Source organism: Lichenostomus cassidix, chromosome 7 (assembly GCF_008360975.1).
Source record: "Lichenostomus cassidix isolate B80296 chromosome 7, HeHo_3.0, whole genome shotgun sequence".
NCBI classification, from domain to species: domain Eukaryota; kingdom Metazoa; phylum Chordata; class Aves; order Passeriformes; family Meliphagidae; genus Lichenostomus; species Lichenostomus cassidix.
Window position 1 is genome coordinate 16,081,917 of NC_139488.1, and position 18,525 is coordinate 16,100,441.

The following is an 18,525-nucleotide window of genomic DNA, read 5'->3' on the forward strand; positions in this document are numbered from 1 at the left end:
TAAACCACAGCTCCAGGTTATACCAATAAATAAAGGAGGGGGACACTTTTAAAAGGAGATTAAAATGTGGGGATTGGGTTGCGAGGTTTTTTCTCTGACTTACTGCTGGCTTCTTGCATGGTCAAAATAAATGTGGATATGTAGCTTGTACCATAAACCAGTCATTGGTTTGACCCTCAGCAAAGTGTTCCCTGTGCTGCAATTCCAAGCAGTAACATACTAATCCTGTTCTGCTTGGAAGCCAGATCCCCAAGCAAGCCTGGGTTCTTGCCTAAGCTCAGTTTTCAAAGAGGTGTGATTTTCTGTTATCACTTACCTATCCAAAGGATATGAAATCTCTCCATTCACATATACCACTTATGAACAGTAATTTTAAAACTTTCTTTCCTCTTGGAAGCCTTCCAAATCAATATTTTTGTTCTGTTTCAGGCAAAATGGGAACACATAAAAAATTACTTTGTTCATATCCCTTTGTAGCCTGTGGCCCTTTGAGCAAAAGTCAGTAGGCAAAAATTAATACATGACTGAAAGAGAATGGTCTTTCTATGGTTTCTGATGATGGCTGAGGAAAAATAAGGCCAGGAAATAGTAGTTTCACAATTTGTGATAAATTATATGGTGGTGGGTGTCTACTGAGTCCAGTCTGGAATATTTTGTTCTGATTGCAGTGAAAACTGCAGCTTGCACTCTTACGTCTAGCTGCCAAATCTAAAACCTGTTTCCAACTGCTAGGCATCAAATTGAGCAAGTATGAGACACAACTCTTGGGATTAATGTTAAATGAGTGAATCTTAGACCTTATCTATCATTTATTTGTCTCATGTGTGCACCCATGGATATCACTGGCATTTTTATTTAATTATTCAAGAATTGGCACGTGACTTGCATTAGCTCCTTCCTCTGGGTATCTTGCTGACAGAATAGTGCAAAGGAGCAATATCTAATCCTCATACAGCTAAAACTGTTTGTGAAGAGAAAGATCCTATTAAACTGGCCCTGTCATGTGAGTGGAAATTACACTTAATACTAAGTACTGGTTCTTAAAATAGAATATAGTTGTGCTCATACCACCAAATTGATTCAGACTGCCATAAAAGAGTCGTAAGGTTTCATCTTAATTTTAGAATAAATCTCTGTGTATTCAGTCCGTGTCATTTTGATGGATACAGAACTGTGCACTGCCACAAGGCCAGCACACGTATTTATTTATTCAGGAAAATACATGTCATGAAAACATTCATTATAAAAGACTTAGTGTGCTCTAATGGTCTGATCTAGCACTACTGAAATCAATGAGAATCTTTCTTTCCGTGTTGGTAGTGGAGGAGCATGCCAGCAGTATAGAAAACATTCCTCTGGCCTATAGTGCCTGGCACAAATGTCAAAATCATTAGGAAAATAAAAGGCTGACAAATGAGCAACCCCATAGACATGCAACAAATTTGGAGGCAACTGAAAATACAGCTGTTTTCTAAAGTTTGAATGTGAAACATATGTTCTGAGAAAGATGGGTTAGTCTGGCTATATCTCTATGCTCATTTGTAGTATTAAAAAATAGTAACAGAGGAGTTGGTAAAAATGCACCTTAAAAACAGCTGCAGAAAAGAGCTGGTTAGTAGTTTACTTGCCTTTAAAGTTAAACTTGCGAAACAAAATTGTTTTATGCAAATTTTCATTAATTTTACTTTATTCTGCTTTAAACAGCATCTTCCAAAAAAAAGGGAGGGCAGAAATATTAATTCCTGTTTTTTAAATAAAAGATCAGCCTGCAGTTTAAACACTTGTTTGGTATCATTACTTTAATGAAGAACTGCAAACCACATATTTTGGTTGCAACTAGTTTCACACGAGTACTTTAGTCCTGGGAATTTTTAGGGCTATCAGGTGAAGTGAATCAGCCCAAGAGACATGAACCGTAACACTGTATACAGAACAAAAATGTGCCTGTGTGCATGCACTACCATGAGCCTCTAGCATTATTGTCCTTTCCCAGTACAGTCAGGATATGACATGTAACCAAGCATTTCTGTCTTGGGAAGTCCCTTCCTTCAGATGTTCACTGGAGGGGAACACCCATGTCCTTACCAAGGAGGCTCCTGCCCCCATGTAGCTGTAGACCTGTTGCCGTAACATCATCACAACTTGCTTGCCCAGCTTTTGAGAGCAGTTTCCCAGGGCTCCCACCAACCTCTGCTGAAGCTTCCTTTAGCAGTGGCTTCCCAGTCTCTCAGCAGAAGAGAAGTCTTCATAAGAAAGCCTTAAAAAGAAGGGCACCTGGGGCAATGGAAAGTATTACAGAGAGTAGGAATCTTCTACATTGCAGACTTTCAGACTTGAGACATCCATCTTCGTCTTCTCTCTGTGTTCATTGGACTGAGCAAGCATCCAGCAAACAACTGTTGGTGTCTGGGACTGGCTTCCAGACAGGGACCCAGTGCATTTCACAGGTCCCCTTGAAGTCTGTCTCCACTGACCCTATAATCGGTTCTTCACGCACAAGTCCAACACCAAGCAGAAATCCAGGGCAAAAAGAGACTTGTCCAAAATAGAAGACCTGACCACAAATAAATAAAATCACCTTCATGTAAATCCAGATGTCATTCCTCTCCACATTGCTGTTATGCTTTCCCAGTCACAAATGGGAAAAAACTCAGTTCCTTTGCCCACTTTGATACTGTTCTACTGTCTATGGGAAGATTGCCAATCTTTTTTGTACAAGTATCCAAGTAAAAGACCCAGGAATCCTCTTGTCCTTTAGCCGGCATTATTCTTTGGTCAAATGCAGGCATCTTTCTGAGCTTTAACAGGTCTTGAGGTTTTGCATGTGGTAAGATTTGTTGCAAGCCAATTTAATATGATGCAATTTTTAACCATAAGATACAATGAAGACTGAGAGAGGTAGATGAACTGAGAGTCTGGCCCTAGATGCTGTAAGAGGCTTTATATTGTCTGGGGACATGTGAGGGGAGCTGGGAGTCAGCAGAGTGGCTGCTGGCTGGTCTTGGGCTGCCCAGAGCCTCTGCAGTTCGAAAGGGAAGAGGTGCTCCTCTTAAGACTTTATTTGTTTTTATATTTTACTTCACAATTTTTTCTGCCAAAACCAGAATTTTGACTAAACCAGCCACATCGGGAAAAGGAATAGGAATGAATGATGAATGAATGAATGACTGAATGAATGAATGAATGAATGACTGAATGAATACATACAAGCAAAACCAGCCTCTTTTTTGGAGCAATTTTGCAAAGGGCAGGGCAGAAGACAAGGATACATCTTTCAAAAGGAGATCTTGAACTCATGCCATGACCATCCCTGACCCTTCCCATAAGAGGAAGTTTTCCTCCTCTCCCCTGCTCTACCTTCTCGGGGTTTCTCCCCTTCTGCACCAACTCTGCCAGAGCCTATGGATCTGTCTTTTTAAATGCAAAACGAGGTAAAGGTCGGGAGCACGTGTCAGCCCCTTTAGGCACCCACCGCCCCCCGAACCCAGGGGAGCTGCCGGAGCCGTTCACTGCCCGCCCCGGGGGAGCTGCCCCTCTCCTCTAGCTCCCAACTGCGCCCGCCCGCTGCCTCGGCCCGGGTCGACACCGAGCAGCGGCGCTCCGGGCCGACGCTTTTCCCTGAATCCTCATAAATAAAACTGTACATAAAGTTGCAACAGAAAAAGCAGCGGAACCGCGCCGTCGCGGTCCCGCATGAAAGGACACCCGGGTGCCCCGCCGGCCGCAGCTTCCAGCGCAGCCCCGACGACCCCGCGGGACCCTCCGTGGGGATCGGCAGAGCCTCACGGGGGGCCGCCCGGGACACCCCCGGGCGCGGCGGCGGGGGCGGCCAGCGCCTCCCGCTCCCGCTTCTTCTGCTTCATGCGGCGGTTCTGGAACCAGACCTTCACCTGGGCGTCGCGGAGGCGTAGCGAGCGGGCCACCTCGAGGCGGCGGGCCCGCGACAGGTACCGGCTGAAGTGAAACTCCTTCTCCAGCTCCGTGAGCTGCCGGGTGCTGAAGTTGGTGCGTGCGGAGCAGGCGGGAGGCTCCCCCCCGCACGGCGCCGCACCGCCTGCAACGCCGAAAAACACCGCGCTTCAGCGGGGGCAAAGGCAGGGGGAGGAAGCGGGGCGGGGGTCGAGGCAGGAGAGGGGCAGAGGGGAGCCGGGATGCGAGCAGCCCCCGCCCGCTCCCCGCCGCCCCACTCACTTCTCCCGGGCGGGCTCCGCTTCGCTCGCATCCACTCGAAGGTGCGGGGCGGCGCCGGGGCCGCCGCGGGAGCCGGGGAGCCGGGCGCGGGGGCGGCCCCGGGGCAGGGCGAGGGGTACCGCAGCCCCCCGCCGCCCGCTCCGAGGCAGGGGCAGGGGCGGTCGGAGTCCGGCGGCGCGCGGCCGCTCCCGGGAAGGATGGACGTGGCGTAGCCCAGCGGTCCGGCTGCCCGGGACGGCCGGTAGCCGGGGCCCGGCGCCGGGGGGGGAGCGGCCGCGTACCCCAGCGCTTGCGGCGGGGGCGCGGCGCTGGCCGTGGTGCCCAGCTCCAGGAAGGCGTCGTCCCCTCGTTGGGGGTACGGGGCCGCGCGGCACAGCCCCGGCGGAAAGGCGAGAGCAAAGTACCCCAGCTCCATGACCCACGGGGCGACACCGCGCCCCGCTGGGGCAATATTGCCCTAATATAGGCCCTGGAGCGGGGCGGCACGTCCCGCCCCGCGGCCAATGGGAGCCCGGAGAGGGGAGCCTGCACCGGGGGTCCAGGGCACCGCCAGCTCTGCTGTCCACGCCCGGCTACCCAGGGCTGGGGCGAGGCTGCCGGTGGGCAGTCCCACCGAGCCGTCCCGGGATTCCCCCGGGATTCCCCCGGGACAGGCCGCTCCCTCGGGACTCGGCGGAGTCGCCGCACACTTGGCACGTTTGCTGGGAGTTTGGAAGGTGAGTGAGCCGCGCTTTCCCGCTATCCGGGCTCCCGTCCAGGGGCAGGTCTGCGCTCTTCCCTTGCCCTGCTGCCGGTCAGGCTGCTGGAAGCTCCCACGGGATCCCACGCGGGCACACCCAGGTGTCCACACCTGGAGGCTGGGGCGAGGGGCGAGTTGCTACTGCACCTCGTGTCATTTAATGGTCTCGTTCCATCAGATAAGTGCTCTGCAGCCTCTCAAAAGTGAATGCCCGCACCGTTAACGGGCTCACATCGTTAATGGACTTTTATTTTTCCCTTGGCGATTCAGCATTGTTAACTGAGTGTTTGCAGCTGGCAGAGAGCAGCAAGTTGCTCTACCTAGCCAAATCTCCCACTCTTTCTTGGTTTTCTCCCCCCAGAATGGCAGGAAACAGCAACAAGGTGGAGGAGGTGAAATCTGGACTCCCAAAGTGATCACCTTTCCCTAAATGTCTCCAAGTGATACTTGACCATCCAATCTGAGCCATGCATATATTTGATTTGGATGATGATAGGTTTCATCCAAAGCCTCATCTGATAACTGCGTGTCAGTGCAGTTCAGAATGGCAAAAGGGTGTGCTGGGTAGAGCACACTTGGGCTTTGGTGACTTGGGACTGGACAGACAAGGAACACGAAGAAAGGCTACATCATGCTGTTTTGAATTAGATTTGCAATCTTCTAATTCTTTATAGGTGGATGTGGAGTCAGCTGGGAAATGCAAGGGTTGTATTTTATTGTATTTTATTATATTTTATTTCTAAATAAAAGCATGAAATTTAAATGCCTTCATCCATCATCCAGTGCCTTCTACTCAACAGCTCAAGGAGCTCTACGAGCTCTTGGCCAAAGTGCCGTTTGCTGTGGTCAGGAAGAGGCCACATATTTTGCAAGGACCAAGCATGGTGCCAACCACATGAAGGCAGCCAGAATCCCCAGAGAAGGAAAAATTTCACTGGGTCTTCTGTGGATTTCAGAAGGCTGGACTAGTGGCAGGGAAAGGATACCACGGGGAGACATAATCAGACCATTTCACTGACTCAGCATCAACTCTTTCCCGTGGAGATTTGTGCTCTGCAGCTCAGCCCCACCTGCCCCACCATTATGCCCAGCTGATGAATTCAGAGCTGATTTGTTTGGGTTTTTCCTGCAGGGGCCCTGGGAGGACACATTGCTGGGACAGGCATACGCAAGCCTGCAAAGGTACAGGAGCGTTTCCCTCCAAGAGGACTCTGACCAGAGCCATGGCCTCCTCTCAAGCCCCACTTTCTCCCCAGCTAATACTGCCTGTCTGCTATAAAACAACTCTTAAAGAGCCAAGGCTGGCTATACAGATTATGTCTTTAAGGTGCTTGGACTTAGAGTCTGCAGACACAGCAGTCACTGAAAGCTCAGAGCCCTGAAGCTTGGTGTTCTCCTGACACACACTTGTTCACTCTGGTGGGCTGTACTGTGCTGATACACTAATAATGGAGTGTATTCCATTTTATTCCACCTAAATGTCTATTTTCAGAAGATGCAGGTATAAATTAGAAGAACCATTTAAATCATATACACTTTGTCAGGAAACATATATTTTGAGGAAGGGGTTAAATTCTGGATGATGCAAACTTGCTCAGCACTCCCACGCCAATCAAAGCAGTTTGCAAAATGTCATCTTCTGAAAATTCGGAAACCTGGGAACATCAGGTTTTCTCTTTAGCAGAGAATGGCTGTCCATCCAGGAGAGCATCTGTGCTCTTCTGTCTCCCTGCTGTAAAAATTCCTGCCTGAAGGGAAGGAAAGAAAATTGGCTCCAGAGCAGGGCTGCTGCTTTACTTGAGTCTTGTGTTTGCAGAGTGCAACTGGTTTAATTAAACTTAAGACTGTTTTAAACGCTAGAAGAGCTGTCTTTGTTCACATCAACATAGGATCTTTCCATTTACCCAGCTGGATTCTGTTACTGAGTTTCTTGTTCATTACCTGTTTGTTTTGGCAGGACTGTTCAAGGGTGACAACAGCAGAAATCAGTGGCTAAATACAGGCAAAGCATCTCTTATTGATGCTCTGGCTTTTGAGGGAGGGTTTTTTCTACACACAGGAATTTCACAGTGTTCAGACTTAAATAGTTAAGTTCCAGTGATACAGAATAGAGTGACTGCAGCTGTTTTTTTACATAAAGTGTAATGGGAAAGATGAAGGACACCTTGGAAGTCAAAAGGAGGAAGAAGAAAAGTGGAAAAAAGGAGAATGTGAAGAGCTTGATGCTGTCAAAGGCAATTTGAGAATGGCTGGGAGGTTTAGGGATGTCTGTGTGAGTAGTCAAGTGATGGCATGAGAGAAGGAAGCTGCTGGGGAGAAAACCTCTGTTTTTCTCAGAACAATGGACCCAAATGAGTCCTTGTGTCATCATGTTTCTGGAAACGTGGGCCTCTGCAAAGCCTGAGGAAGCCACTGTGGAACCAAGACATGATGTAGGAAAAAGTCCAGCCAAAAAGCCCTAAGTCCTGTTAGTTGCAGACACCAGCAACTTGCCTTAGGGAGGCTACTTGAGCAGCATGTGTGTTGAAGGCAATGGCAGCCCTGAGCCAGAGACACTGCTTTGAGACTGGGACATGTGGCCTTCAAGACTCCACCCTCTCTGTTTGTCACAATAACTAACACACAAGAGATCCAAGAGGTCCCTCACCAGCCCCCAGACCTGGAAGGTCTGGTTCAAGCATTACTTTTTCCTTGTCCCTCTGTTGCTACAACACTGCCAGCTGGGGAAAGCTGGTTCTCAGAGGTAAATGGGGATGTACATTCATGGTGTGGAGATAGCTAGGGTGTGCGTGGGCATCCTGAAGGGAGGTAAGCAAACATATTTAAGCAGTGGCCCTGTTAACACAAACAAACCACCAAAGGCTCCTGGGAGAATAGCCATTAGAGAAGGAGGGGGAGCTCTTCGGAGTTCATTTTGTAAAATGTGAATAAAACCAGGGATGAACAGAGACTCCAAGCAGAGATGGGGAATTGTTCTGGGACTCCAGGGTAGCCAGCCTCAGCTCTCACACAAGCACAGCCCTTTCCAGCAGTCACTGCAGTCCTCAGGAAGGTGTGTTTCTCTCTGCCATCAACATTTCCCTGCCGCAAGTTCCCCTTTCCCAGATGACCCCTGAGCCAGGGACCTCTGTTCTCCCGGTATGTGGGATTAACTACAAAGGTCCTCTACATAGACACAGAGAAGAGGAAAGTCTACCTCTCCTTCTGTAAAGATTTGCTCTGAAGAGTGATTCCACATTGGCCCCTTGCCTGTTTCCTGTCCCGTGGCTGTCAATTTGGTGGGAAGGAAATATTACATGTATTGATAACCCAGAGGTATCAAGGTAAACAATGCTGCTGTGTGCAAAACAGAAGTGTCAATGGGTTTGCAGCCAAGATTTCTGTCTTGTCTAGTCTTTCTTGCTCCCAGAAATCCTAAACTGTGGCCCAGGTTTCCTGGAGAAAAGACTAAGGCTGTGTACCTCACTCAGCAAGGGGTTGCCTACCACTCCCAAAACTTCAGCTGTTGCAAGAAAAACTACACATCAGCAAATAAAGAAAAAAATTAACCCTATTGTTCAAATTCTACATTCATGAGTATTTTCACCCAGAAGACATCCATCCTGTCTAGTACAATTTCTTTGTCATTTTCACTCAGCTTTGTGTTTATGGTCACTGCAGCTGAGCCTTCCTGCAATTCATCCCAGAAAGTTCAGAAAGCTTTGGGACCCTGGGCTCCAAAAGTAGAGACAAAGACTCACTTCTGCTCCTGAGCAGCATCTGCAGAAGCCTGGGGATGTGCAGGCACAGATACCTCACTATGTCCTGTTTTGCATCTCAGCCTTTGTGACCAAAGGGGTTCAGTCCTGCCCTGTAACTCCATGGCTCTCAGGCTCTGGGGCTGGGTTCTGATTCTGCTGGATGCAATTTCTGCTCGAGTACCAGCTGGCTCAGGCCCAAGCAGAAGTAGGAGGAACCACTGTCAAGTAAAAAGTGCTCTTTGTGTGATTGATGACCCTTAATAGAGCCAGCCTTCTCACTCCCCGGCAGCCCCACTCCAAGCAAGGACCACGGGGTAAACCCACTGCTGTTTCTCACATGGGAACAGAGAGACATTGCCCATTCAGGGATTAACTTGCCGTTCAATCCCTGAAAAGTGGCTACAGCCAGCAAAGCTCTGGTCCAGCTTGTCTTGCACCTTTTAAAAGCAGAGGTAGCTTGTTCATCACTGTATAACATCACATGACACCCAGCCAAGCACCACAGCCCTAATTGCCCTGGCAGCACCAGCCCCTTTGTGCTCCCCGTCTGCCTCCAGCTTTTGTTCCCAGGCAGGTCTGCAGTGGAGTGCTGGACATCTGGGCCTGTCCACCGCGCGGCACACTGTGCCTTTGCCAGGCTGCCATTGTGTGTGGCTGCTGGGCACGCACAGCAGGCTGGCACATAGAATGATAGCGTCACAACCTGCAGCTCCTTTCCTCCCTGCTCAGCCAACAGCTGTCAGCAAGGCACCCTCCCAGTGGTAGACCAGCAGTCCCATCCACTTCACCCTGTTCTTTTTCCCCCAGTCAAGTAGTCCCTTTCGTGCCTCACCTCCTTGCAGGCTGTTTCAAAGGGCTTCCCATGGGGCTGGAGGGGTGCAGAGATCCCAGTGGTGGATCCCGCCTTCAGACTTTCAGCCATGGAGCCCGAATGACCCAGCTGGCCCTCAAGAAAGTGAGGGGGCTTCTAGCTGATGATGGTGGGCTCCCTCTCTCTTAGCCAGCCTCCTCGCTGCATGCCCTTGCCTCCTGGATGTGCAGCCAGCTGCCTCCTCTTCATCTTTGGACAAGGTTGCCTGCAGCTCTGGGTGACTCTGGTATGGTCTCATGGTGAAAGCCACGGGGGTGGCCCTGAGTCCCTCCCTGGCCTGCCCAGGGGCCAGGGGTGGGAGCCTGCAGTGTCTGCTCAGGAAGTACTTGCTAATGGTGCAGAAGGCATTCGGCTTTGTTTTCCCAGCCCCACACAAGTGGCACCCACAAGATGGTGGCATCACTGGAAACCCCTGGCCGTGCCTGTGTAAGTTCCCCTGCCCCGGTGCTGCTAACCAGGCTGTAGACAGTGGGACATTGATGGACCCTCCTCAAAAAGAAACAGGGTGCAAAGGGGTAGCTCAGGCTGCACTGACTGTATGGATCTAACACAAAGACTCATCTCCTTTTTGCAACGGGGAAACTGCTGCAACACCATTAATTTGTAGGTTACTGTAAAGGCCAAACCAAAAACAGGAGACCAAGACCCCACTGATCTGAACAGAAGAACTTGCATGGCCTCACTGAGGCTCGATGCACCCCTGACACCTCTCAACCAGTGCTGTCAGCAGCTCCCTATCCCAAACAGTGCAGCAGCACTGCCGGCATTTAGAGGCCCTGGCTCAGTGACCCTTTTGTGGGTCTGGAGCAGATAGAGGGAGCAGGGAAGGAGAGGAAGGGGTACTATGCCTCCTATTTGTAAAGAAGGCAAGGCTAAGATCAGCCCCAGGTCTTGGTGTTTTAAATAGGTGACTGGAGTTCATCACATCAGATGCTGTTGCAAAGGAGCTGAGTTCCTACTGAGTGGGAAAGGGGGTTGTTTGTAATTTACGAGTTTTAAATGATGGGCCAAGAAAAAGTCTGGCTTGTGCCAAAGTGTATCTCTCCTCTAGATTGCTGATGCTTGTACAAACATTGTAAAAATGCCAGTGATCTTGCTAAAGTTACATTACTTCTAATAATTAGGTTATCATCATGGACTTCTATTGCATTACAAACAAGACGCCTCTGCCAGAGTCATGGAGAAGAAAGTGAATTTATTTACAAGAAGATTCTCCCTCATGCATGCTCCTCCTCCTCCCCCACTGGAAACCATGTCTGCAGACCCCATCCTTCTGCAGTATCAAAGTGATTCAGGGCAGTGTGCCTCAGTAACACTGTGTTTGTGGTCAGGGTTCCTCTGAGCTCCTTTCCTTCCCCAGATCTCTAAACAGCCTTTTCTTTCTGAGCAGATTAATGAAGAACCAATAGTGTAAATCGGAGCAGACACTGTTTGACTATCAGCCTACAGAGCACAAAGCAAAAGGGAAAAGGACACTGGGTGTCCTGCAGAAATGATAGTGCTTTGCTGTTTTGCAGATAGAAGCAAGCGATGCAAAATATATTGTGTTTCAAGAACACACAAAAAACCTACATGGACAATTTCAGTTGTGGGCACATTGATTGCAGAAAGTTTTGGAGAGACAAACGTGTATATATTTATGGAATATTACAGAAGTATAAATCACAAGTGGTGTCTAGCATTACTTTTTGTGTTGTTTGTATGTATTGTTTACACCTGGGTGTTGCTTCTAAGAAACAATTTGTGTGGAAATTTCCATAGAATACAATTTTAGGGCTTAAAAGGGTTAAAATACATCTCCAAACAAAGCAGTTTATTCTGTTCTGTTTTGTTTACAGATCTGTAACACATATATCCAAATTTGTGTGGTTAAAAGTGAAATTTAACAAAAGATACACTTTTCACTGTAGCACAGCATTGTTGAAATCTCACAGAGAGGAAAATAAAACCCTAAATAATATTTTGAATCATTAGTCCTCCGCTGAACATAAATACCAAATGGTGAGGAAGAAAATAGGGATGGGGAAGAAAAGAAGAATAAATAAAAGAAAACTTGACTGTGTCGACCAGGACTGGAGGTGGTAAAATATTCTCACGATAGGAATGCCAGGTCTGTCATTAGAGGATGGAGCAGGAGCTGCAGTGTTTGTCAAACTGGAAAGTGATGTGTCAGACGCTTTGGTGGGGAATACAGAAGTTTGGATTAATATTTAACTCGACACGTTTAGAAAGAGATAAGAATAGTCTTCTCGGAGCGATATGTACTGTCAGGAAGAGACTTTAATCACAGCGTTTACAAAAGAAGCATCTCTGTAAATCCAGCGAGGAGTTCAATACAGCCGTGTAACTAGAGAGGAGGAAACACGAGGGTTCAGAGCATCGTTCCCTTTCTTTTTCCTATCTTTTTATCTTCTTTTTATTTTAATTTTTTCTTCCCCGCGTTAACTGTCCTGTTTGTGGCAGAGAGAGGTGGCAGTGCCCCTCTGCCGCGGTCAGGCAGGGTGGGACTGTCCTTGCCGGGCACCGGGGGAGCATGGCAGCACCGCCCGGCCACTGCCCGCACCCAGTCTCAGCGTCTCCCTTCGGCTGTGTGTATCTGATTGTCAATTTTCTTTCAAAGTTTATAATTATGGAAAAAAAAAAAAAACAAGAGGAAAAGCTCGGGCTTCCAAAGATGTCTAAAAATTGATTTATGGTTAGTATAAAGACAACAGTATAAAAATAACAAAGGAGGCGGCAGCTGCTGCGCGGATTGCTATGGAGACCCTAATGAAATTAGCACTATCAGAGGGTTTCTAATTTTTTTGCCTTCTAAGCATCTAATTTCTATTTTGGATAGCCAGAGTGTAATTAAAAAAAAAAGGAAAAAAAAGAAAAAAAAAAAAGAAAGTAGCCCACCGAAATAATAATATGCACGATAGATACCCAGCCAATAAATAAATGTTAACCTCACCGAGGTTTTTGTATGCAGGATTTGATCTGAAACAAGATGGCCAAGAGCCCCTCTTTGTAGCTCACCTCCTCAAAGCGGCTGCGCTTCCAACTAAAGGTGGCTTCACCCGGCCGAGCCAGCTGCCAGCCAAGCCACCGGGGCGCTCGAGTGGGGCCAGCCGGTTAGAAATAAATACTTTAAAAATACTTTCAATATTTTTTTAAGTATAACGGCTCTTTGTGTGATGCCACAGTTTGTTTTACTCTATTAATGATTTACGACTTGCTGTCTTAATTAATCCTTACATAAACTACAAACACCAGCCACTGTTACAACTGTTCAAGACTACTCTCTCAACTAGCTCAGACCGATTATACTAAATAGGTGAAATGTAAGTCACCACGGACCTGAATCCCTCTCCCGAAGTACTGGTGAAGAAACTCTACAAATACCCACATAAATACATTAAGACGAGGATAAATAATCAGTGATACAAAAAATGTCTCGCTTAAAATAATAAATACATATCATTTAGTCCAATGTGATCCTTACGTTACGGAAGAACTCATAAATTAACTTCTCTGAAATAAGCTTACGCGCGGGCGAGTTCCGACGGCTCACGACTGGTCTAAAACACCTCAGCATGACGCGCTGCTAACACTACAGCATCTCTAAGACTTACCTTCAAGTACATCATTACCAGCTTATCAGTCCCTCGGTTGGCAGTATATTGCACTGTCATGCTTAAAACAGCTCTAAGAAAAAGGCTCCTGCTCACGGACCTACTCGGGGCTGCGGAAGAAAGAAGGGAGCTGCTAGGGGAGACAAATCCACTAATACTGTTGGCACTCGAGAGCACAGTAACACTGTCCCGTCAGAAAAGTGAGGTAATGGAGAGGGGAGCGGGGCCCGCCGGCCGCCGCCCCGCTACAGATGCGTGAGCTTGGGCGCCTCCTGCATCCGTCCCTGAGAGGTGTGGTGAGAGGAAAGGTCCGTGTAGGTAGGGTGGGGGTCGCAAGGTCCGTGGTGGTGGCCGCCGGGGATCTGGGCGGCGCAGCTGTAGTCCACGCTGGCGGAGGAGGGGTGCTGCAGGTGCCCCAGGTTGAACATGGGGCCCGAGGCCGGCATCGAGTCCACGAAGTTGCCCCCCACGTAGACGGGGCTGCCCTGCAGGCTGGGGTTGGCGAAGCCGCCGCCGCCGCTCTGCATGGGGTGGGGGTCGTACTCCGCGCCCGCGTAGCGCTTCTGCTGCGGCAGGCAGCTGCTCAGCGGCGCCGTGTAGGCGGCCAGCCCGTACATGCTCTGCTGGGACTTGGCGAAGGAGGTGGGCGAGGGCGCGTCGTAGCTGAGGCTGTTGACGCCGGGGAGCTGGCTGGAGTAGCCGACGTGGTTTGGGCCGCTCAGAGGGGGGCTGCGGTCCGGGGACTGTCCGACAGGGGAGTGCATGATGCCTTTGGCTTTCTGGTCCTTTTTGTACTTCATCCGGCGGTTCTGGAACCAGATCTTTATCTGCCGCTCGGTCAGGTTGAGTAGGTTGGCCATCTCCACGCGGCGCGGCCGGCACAGGTAGCGGTTGAAGTGAAACTCCTTCTCCAGCTCCACCAGCTGCGCGCTGGTGTAGGCTGTGCGCACCCTCTTGGAGGCCGGCCCGGGGGGGCTCTTGTCCTCGCAGCTCTCTCCTGCAGGGAAGAGGCACAAAGAGACATTGGTCCCCCCGAAAGACACCCATCCCCTTCCTCCCGGGGTCCCTCGGAAACCTGCTATCTCCTCTCGCTCTATCGGGGCCCGGGGAGGGGGTGCAGAGGGCCCGGGGTGGCCTTCCACTCCTCCCTTCCCGATATACACACCCTCCCGCAACTGCCTCCCCCCTGAGACCACCAGCGGCCACCCGTCCACCGTTCCCGGGACCCCGCCCCCAGCCTGTCCCACCTGCAGCGCCCGGCAGGGCTGGGACCCCCGGTGGGGTGGGGTGGGGAGGAAGGCGATGGCAGCTAGAGGAGTAGGGGACAAGGCGCAGAGCCAGGGGGCTCAGGCCGAGGGGTTCAGCCCGAGGGACTCAGCCCGGCTCCCTGGGAGAGAAATGCGTCGGGGCTGGGGTATTGGGCTACCTGGGGGGGCGCAGGTGCTTTTCTGCTTGGAGTTCTGCCGGGACTCCTTCATCCAAGGAAATATCTGCTTGCTGAGGGTGGCGCTGGCCGAGCCCGAGGAGTTAGGGCCCCCCTTGGCTTTTTTCGGAGGGGGCACACTGGGAGGGGGGTTGGGCGGGGAGGAGGGCGGCAGGGCCGGGGGCTGATGCTCGCCGATCCCAGGGGGCTGACTGCCCCCCGGACCTCCCCCGCCCGGCCGCATGCAGCTCCCGCTCAGCTCGCTGCCCTTGTGGGCCGGGGCGCGGCCGGGCGCCGAGCCCTGGACGGAGCAGGCGGAGCCGGGGTACTCGCCGTCCAAGCCGGCCTGGCCGTAGGGCTGGTGGGCCGCGCCGTAGGGGTAGGCGTCGGCCTTGCTGTAGGTGTAGCCCCCGAAGAGCCCCGCGTTGTCGTAGTAGGCGGCTTTCTGCATCCTCTGCTCTGCGCTCGCCGAGGCCCGCGGCCCCCGCTCAAATAACATTGACCGCCGCCCCGCGCCTCACGTCGTCGGCCCGGGCCGCTCGCAGCCACCTGGGGAGGGAAACAGCAGGGACACAAAAGGGACTTTCAGAGGGGGAAACCGGCTGGTAGAGGCTGGCACGGACAGGCCCCGGCACCCTCCGCACCCCGGCACCCTGAGCCTCGGCCTCCCAACCAGGGCAGGGCTGGGAGACATCAAGGAAGGAGCAGGGGACCCAGGAAAGGACCAAGGGACACAAGGGGAGGAGCAGGGTCCCCAGGCAGGAGTCAGGGCAAACTGGGGCACACCAGAGAGAGAGCGAGGTACACCAGGGAAGGACCAGGGCGCTGCAGGGAAAGAGGCACCCGAGAGCGATGGTGCAGGGGAGAGAGGGAACACATTGGCGGGACTTCCTACAGGCCACCTTTGGAAGCATTTTGGGGGATGTTTTATTTGCTTTGTTTTGTCTTTGGAGCGTTCCCGCTCGAGTTTGGCTGGATCGGCCCCCGCGGTTGTAGACAAGGGTTCTCAGCCAGCAACTGTGCTGGGTGGTGTCCCCAAAGACCCACCGGCCCTTTTCGGCCGAGAGCGCCCGCGCCCCCCGCCCGGCACGCGTGCGCACGGCCCTGCACGGTTGACATGATGGATGGGGCCCGGGCTGAGCCGGGCAGAGGCAGAAAAATCCCGTCCCCTTTGTAAACCCGCCCTTCTTCTTTCCCAGATTCCTCCAGAGTTAAAGTATAACCGGCGCCATTCACTCTCTTCACTTTGCACTATAAAGGAAGTCCCAGGTCAGCTCCCCTATTTTAATTCTGTGATGAATTAAATTCCCTCACCCAACGTTTCTCGTCCCTTTTATTTGTACCCAGTAGAAAAAACCTGAGACATCTGAGATAATTTTTAGAGGGTTCTTTTCTTTTTTCAGCGTGCAAACTTATGGCTCTCCCTTCCCCACCCCCCGGCTCCCACATGAGGCTGCTCCCACCGAAAATGCACGGTCCCCTTAGGGCAGATGTTTTGAGGCAGGGTGCTGTTACCTTTCTCCTTGCTGCTCCCGAAACTCTCTGCACTTAGTACAAGATGGAAACTGTTCTGCAGTTTTGGTGCGGCTTTTCAATATTCCCCGCTCTTATTTTTCTTGTGGGATAGGGTTTTTTTCTCTGACATTTTTGGTAATTTTGTAAATTAGCACATACTTCACCTGACAATGTAAGTCTGTAACTCAACGTATCTTAAGACTTCATTGTATTTCTGCGGGATTTAAGACTACTAACACACCAGAGAAAACTAGCTAGAAATTTTTGAAAGGTGTCCGACAATTACAGTTCTCCAGCCTATATTTAAGCAATAATATGAGAAGACTCCTCTTTCTCTCGCAAGTACCGTTGGTCCCGCCAAGTGCCGTTGATTTGTTCTCTAAAATTCACCGGGAAACACATCTCTGTAAGTCAAAATAGCGTCAGCGAGCTGCGATCCACGGCCGCTCTCGGCGGTTTATCCCGTGGCACAAACCGCCGGGGTCCTTTTCTTTCCTAAACAAAAGCTTGAGATGATCTGTGAAGCTGACAGAAACGGGAACTGGTTTTCTCTCCTGGAAAATTTTAGTTTTAAAAGTCTATAGAAATGGACGGTGGCGATACAGATGAGTTTTAATACGATGCGACAATTTTGACTAGTCTTGGAAGTATTTTTGTCCAAATAACTCTGTCATTCTTTTCCCACTTCTATCATCTACATTTTCGGGACCGTTCTGGACTGAGGACTTTTGTTAGCACAACACTGCCTTAAGCGTAGGCTTTTATATGCATTGTGAAATATAGTTCCCAAAAGAACACACAGAATCTTAAGAAAGAATATTGCTGTTAAGCTGTTAAAAGCCTTATTTCTTTTCTGAAATACCAACTGCTTGTGAACTCTGCTTGAACCTAAAAAGGAGGCTATGGGCCATAAATCACATGGACAATGCTCAACTGTTTGGTGGCTCATCTTTAGATCTTAAAGAGAGAGAGAGGGAGAGAAAGAGGGAGAGGGAGACCTATCCAGGGTTTGATTTTCCACGAGTGAAAGGCCCGGGGTGATGTTTTTATAGGTAACACCAAAGCGGGGGCTCAACACTTGGTGGTTTGGCCAGAAGTAGCCTCCAGGGGAAAAAAAAAAGTGACATCCAAATGGTGAGGCCGAGCCGTGGGAGGTGGGCTCGGAGGCACCGAGGGTAGGAAACCGCAAAGTATCCATGTCTCTGTTTCAGATTTCCCTTCCTCCTCTCCAGAAAGGTTAACCTCATCTGAACTGTTAGGCGTTGCACATGATAATAGGGCTTTTTGTCCTGCCACTGGTTCCAGCGCTTTTGGGGGATGCCGACCCTCTCACGGCTCTGCCTGGAGAGCAGCTGGGAGCCCAAGCGTCCACCCGCGCTTGTGCGCGGAGCCCGGCTGGCCCGGGCTGACACCGGCCCGGCACTGCCAGTCGCTTTCCTCCCGACACTTTCGTATTAAGCAGTTCTCTACTAAAACTTCCACTACACTTAATTCTGCTTCGGATCAATATCTAATATGATACCGAATAAATAAGAGGCGGTGAGAGCGGCCAGCGAAGCGGTTATTAAAGCAGCCGGAGCTCTCAGGGTGCATATCAATGCACCTGTCATTGCGGTTGTAACAAAATTTATGACTGCTAGCGCCGTGGCAGTAAACGCTCCGGCCAGGAATGAAAAGGAAAACACTTCCCAAGCCCCGGCACTTTCAGAAGTGCAAAGCAGCCGGCGCGTAGGAGGGAGCCCGGCAAAAGAATCCCCCGCTCGGCACGTTTCCCGGCCGCCGGCCCGGGGCAGCCCTGTATATAAGGAAAGCGCTGGAGCCGCCGCCGGACCCGGCCGCAAGCAGGGCAGCTGGGCACCCACCGCTGGGGCTGCGCCTGAGCCGGGGGATGTCTCATCTTTGAGGGCGCTGAGAGCACTGGGGAGCGCAGTGGGGCCCTGCGAGACACGGAGCGCTGGCCGCCGTGGGGCCTCTTAAAGCAGCTACGGAGCCCCACCGGGAGCCACTCGCTCCCCGCGGCCGGGTCTAGGCCTTGGCTGCTCCCCAGCCGAGCTCGGCTTCCGCGGAGCAGGGGCTGCTTCCAGCGGGCCTTCTGCGGGCTGCTCTTTATCTGACGTGTGGGGTGGCGGCGAGCCCCGGGTGCCGCCGGCGGGTTCCACCGAGCAGCTCTCCCCGCTCGGCGGGCCGGGGCCGGGCTGCGCTCCCTGCGACGGGCCTGTCGCGATAGGGAAAGCGAGAGATGGATGGAAAAGGAAATTTAGAGAACTCACCAAACTTACGTTTTTTCTTGATTTTTGACTTTAACTGTGTGAGTAGGATCTTCAGGTTCCTTTGGATAATCCGTGGGCACGGACCTGCAACAGAAGTGATAACTCTCAGCGGAAACGGCTTTGTTTTGGACTTTCTTCCTTAGGACTTTGTTAATAAATGCA

General features: G+C 51.0%; 2 protein-coding genes across 7 annotated transcripts in view; both read right to left on the reverse strand.

The window, feature by feature from the left end:
* Positions 1-424: 424 nt before the first annotated feature.
* Positions 425-5,132, reverse strand: HOXD1 (homeobox D1). Its single transcript, XM_085066377.1, has 2 exons — positions 4,192-5,132; positions 425-4,054 (listed from the first exon to the last, which is right to left on the reverse strand). The coding sequence occupies exons 1-2, from the start codon at positions 4,604-4,606 to the stop codon at positions 3,783-3,785; spliced, it is 687 nt and encodes a 228-aa protein (XP_084922503.1). The 5' UTR covers positions 4,607-5,132; the 3' UTR covers positions 425-3,782.
* Positions 5,133-10,716: 5,584 nt separating this feature from the next.
* The window catches only part of HOXD3 (homeobox D3), a 31,730-nt gene continuing 23,921 nt past the window's right edge, over positions 10,717-18,525 (reverse strand). For 4 of the 6 annotated variants that reach the window (XM_085066378.1, XM_085066379.1, XM_085066382.1 and 1 more), the window contains exons 2-4: positions 18,364-18,447; positions 14,582-15,127; positions 10,717-14,152 (exon numbers count right to left, since the gene is read on the reverse strand). In XM_085066378.1, the coding sequence (XP_084922504.1) occupies positions 13,401-14,152; positions 14,582-15,077 (1,248 nt within the window). In that variant the 5' untranslated portion in view covers positions 15,078-15,127; positions 18,364-18,447 and the 3' untranslated portion in view covers positions 10,717-13,400. Of the gene's footprint in view, positions 14,153-14,581; positions 18,448-18,525 lie in introns of all 6 variants that reach the window. The other 2 variants (XM_085066383.1, XM_085066384.1) reach the window with 2 other exon arrangements.

Bases quoted from the DNA above. Each gene is read 5' to 3' on its own strand.
- HOXD1 (XM_085066377.1), bottom strand. From the start codon at position 4,606: ATGGAGCTGGGGTACTTTGCTCTCGCCTTTCCGCCGGGGCTGTGCCGC. The intron at 4,055-4,191 runs GTGAGTGGGGCG...TCGGCGTTGCAG, and splicing joins GCGGAGCCCGCCCGGGAGAA to GCGGTGCGGCGCCGTGCGGG.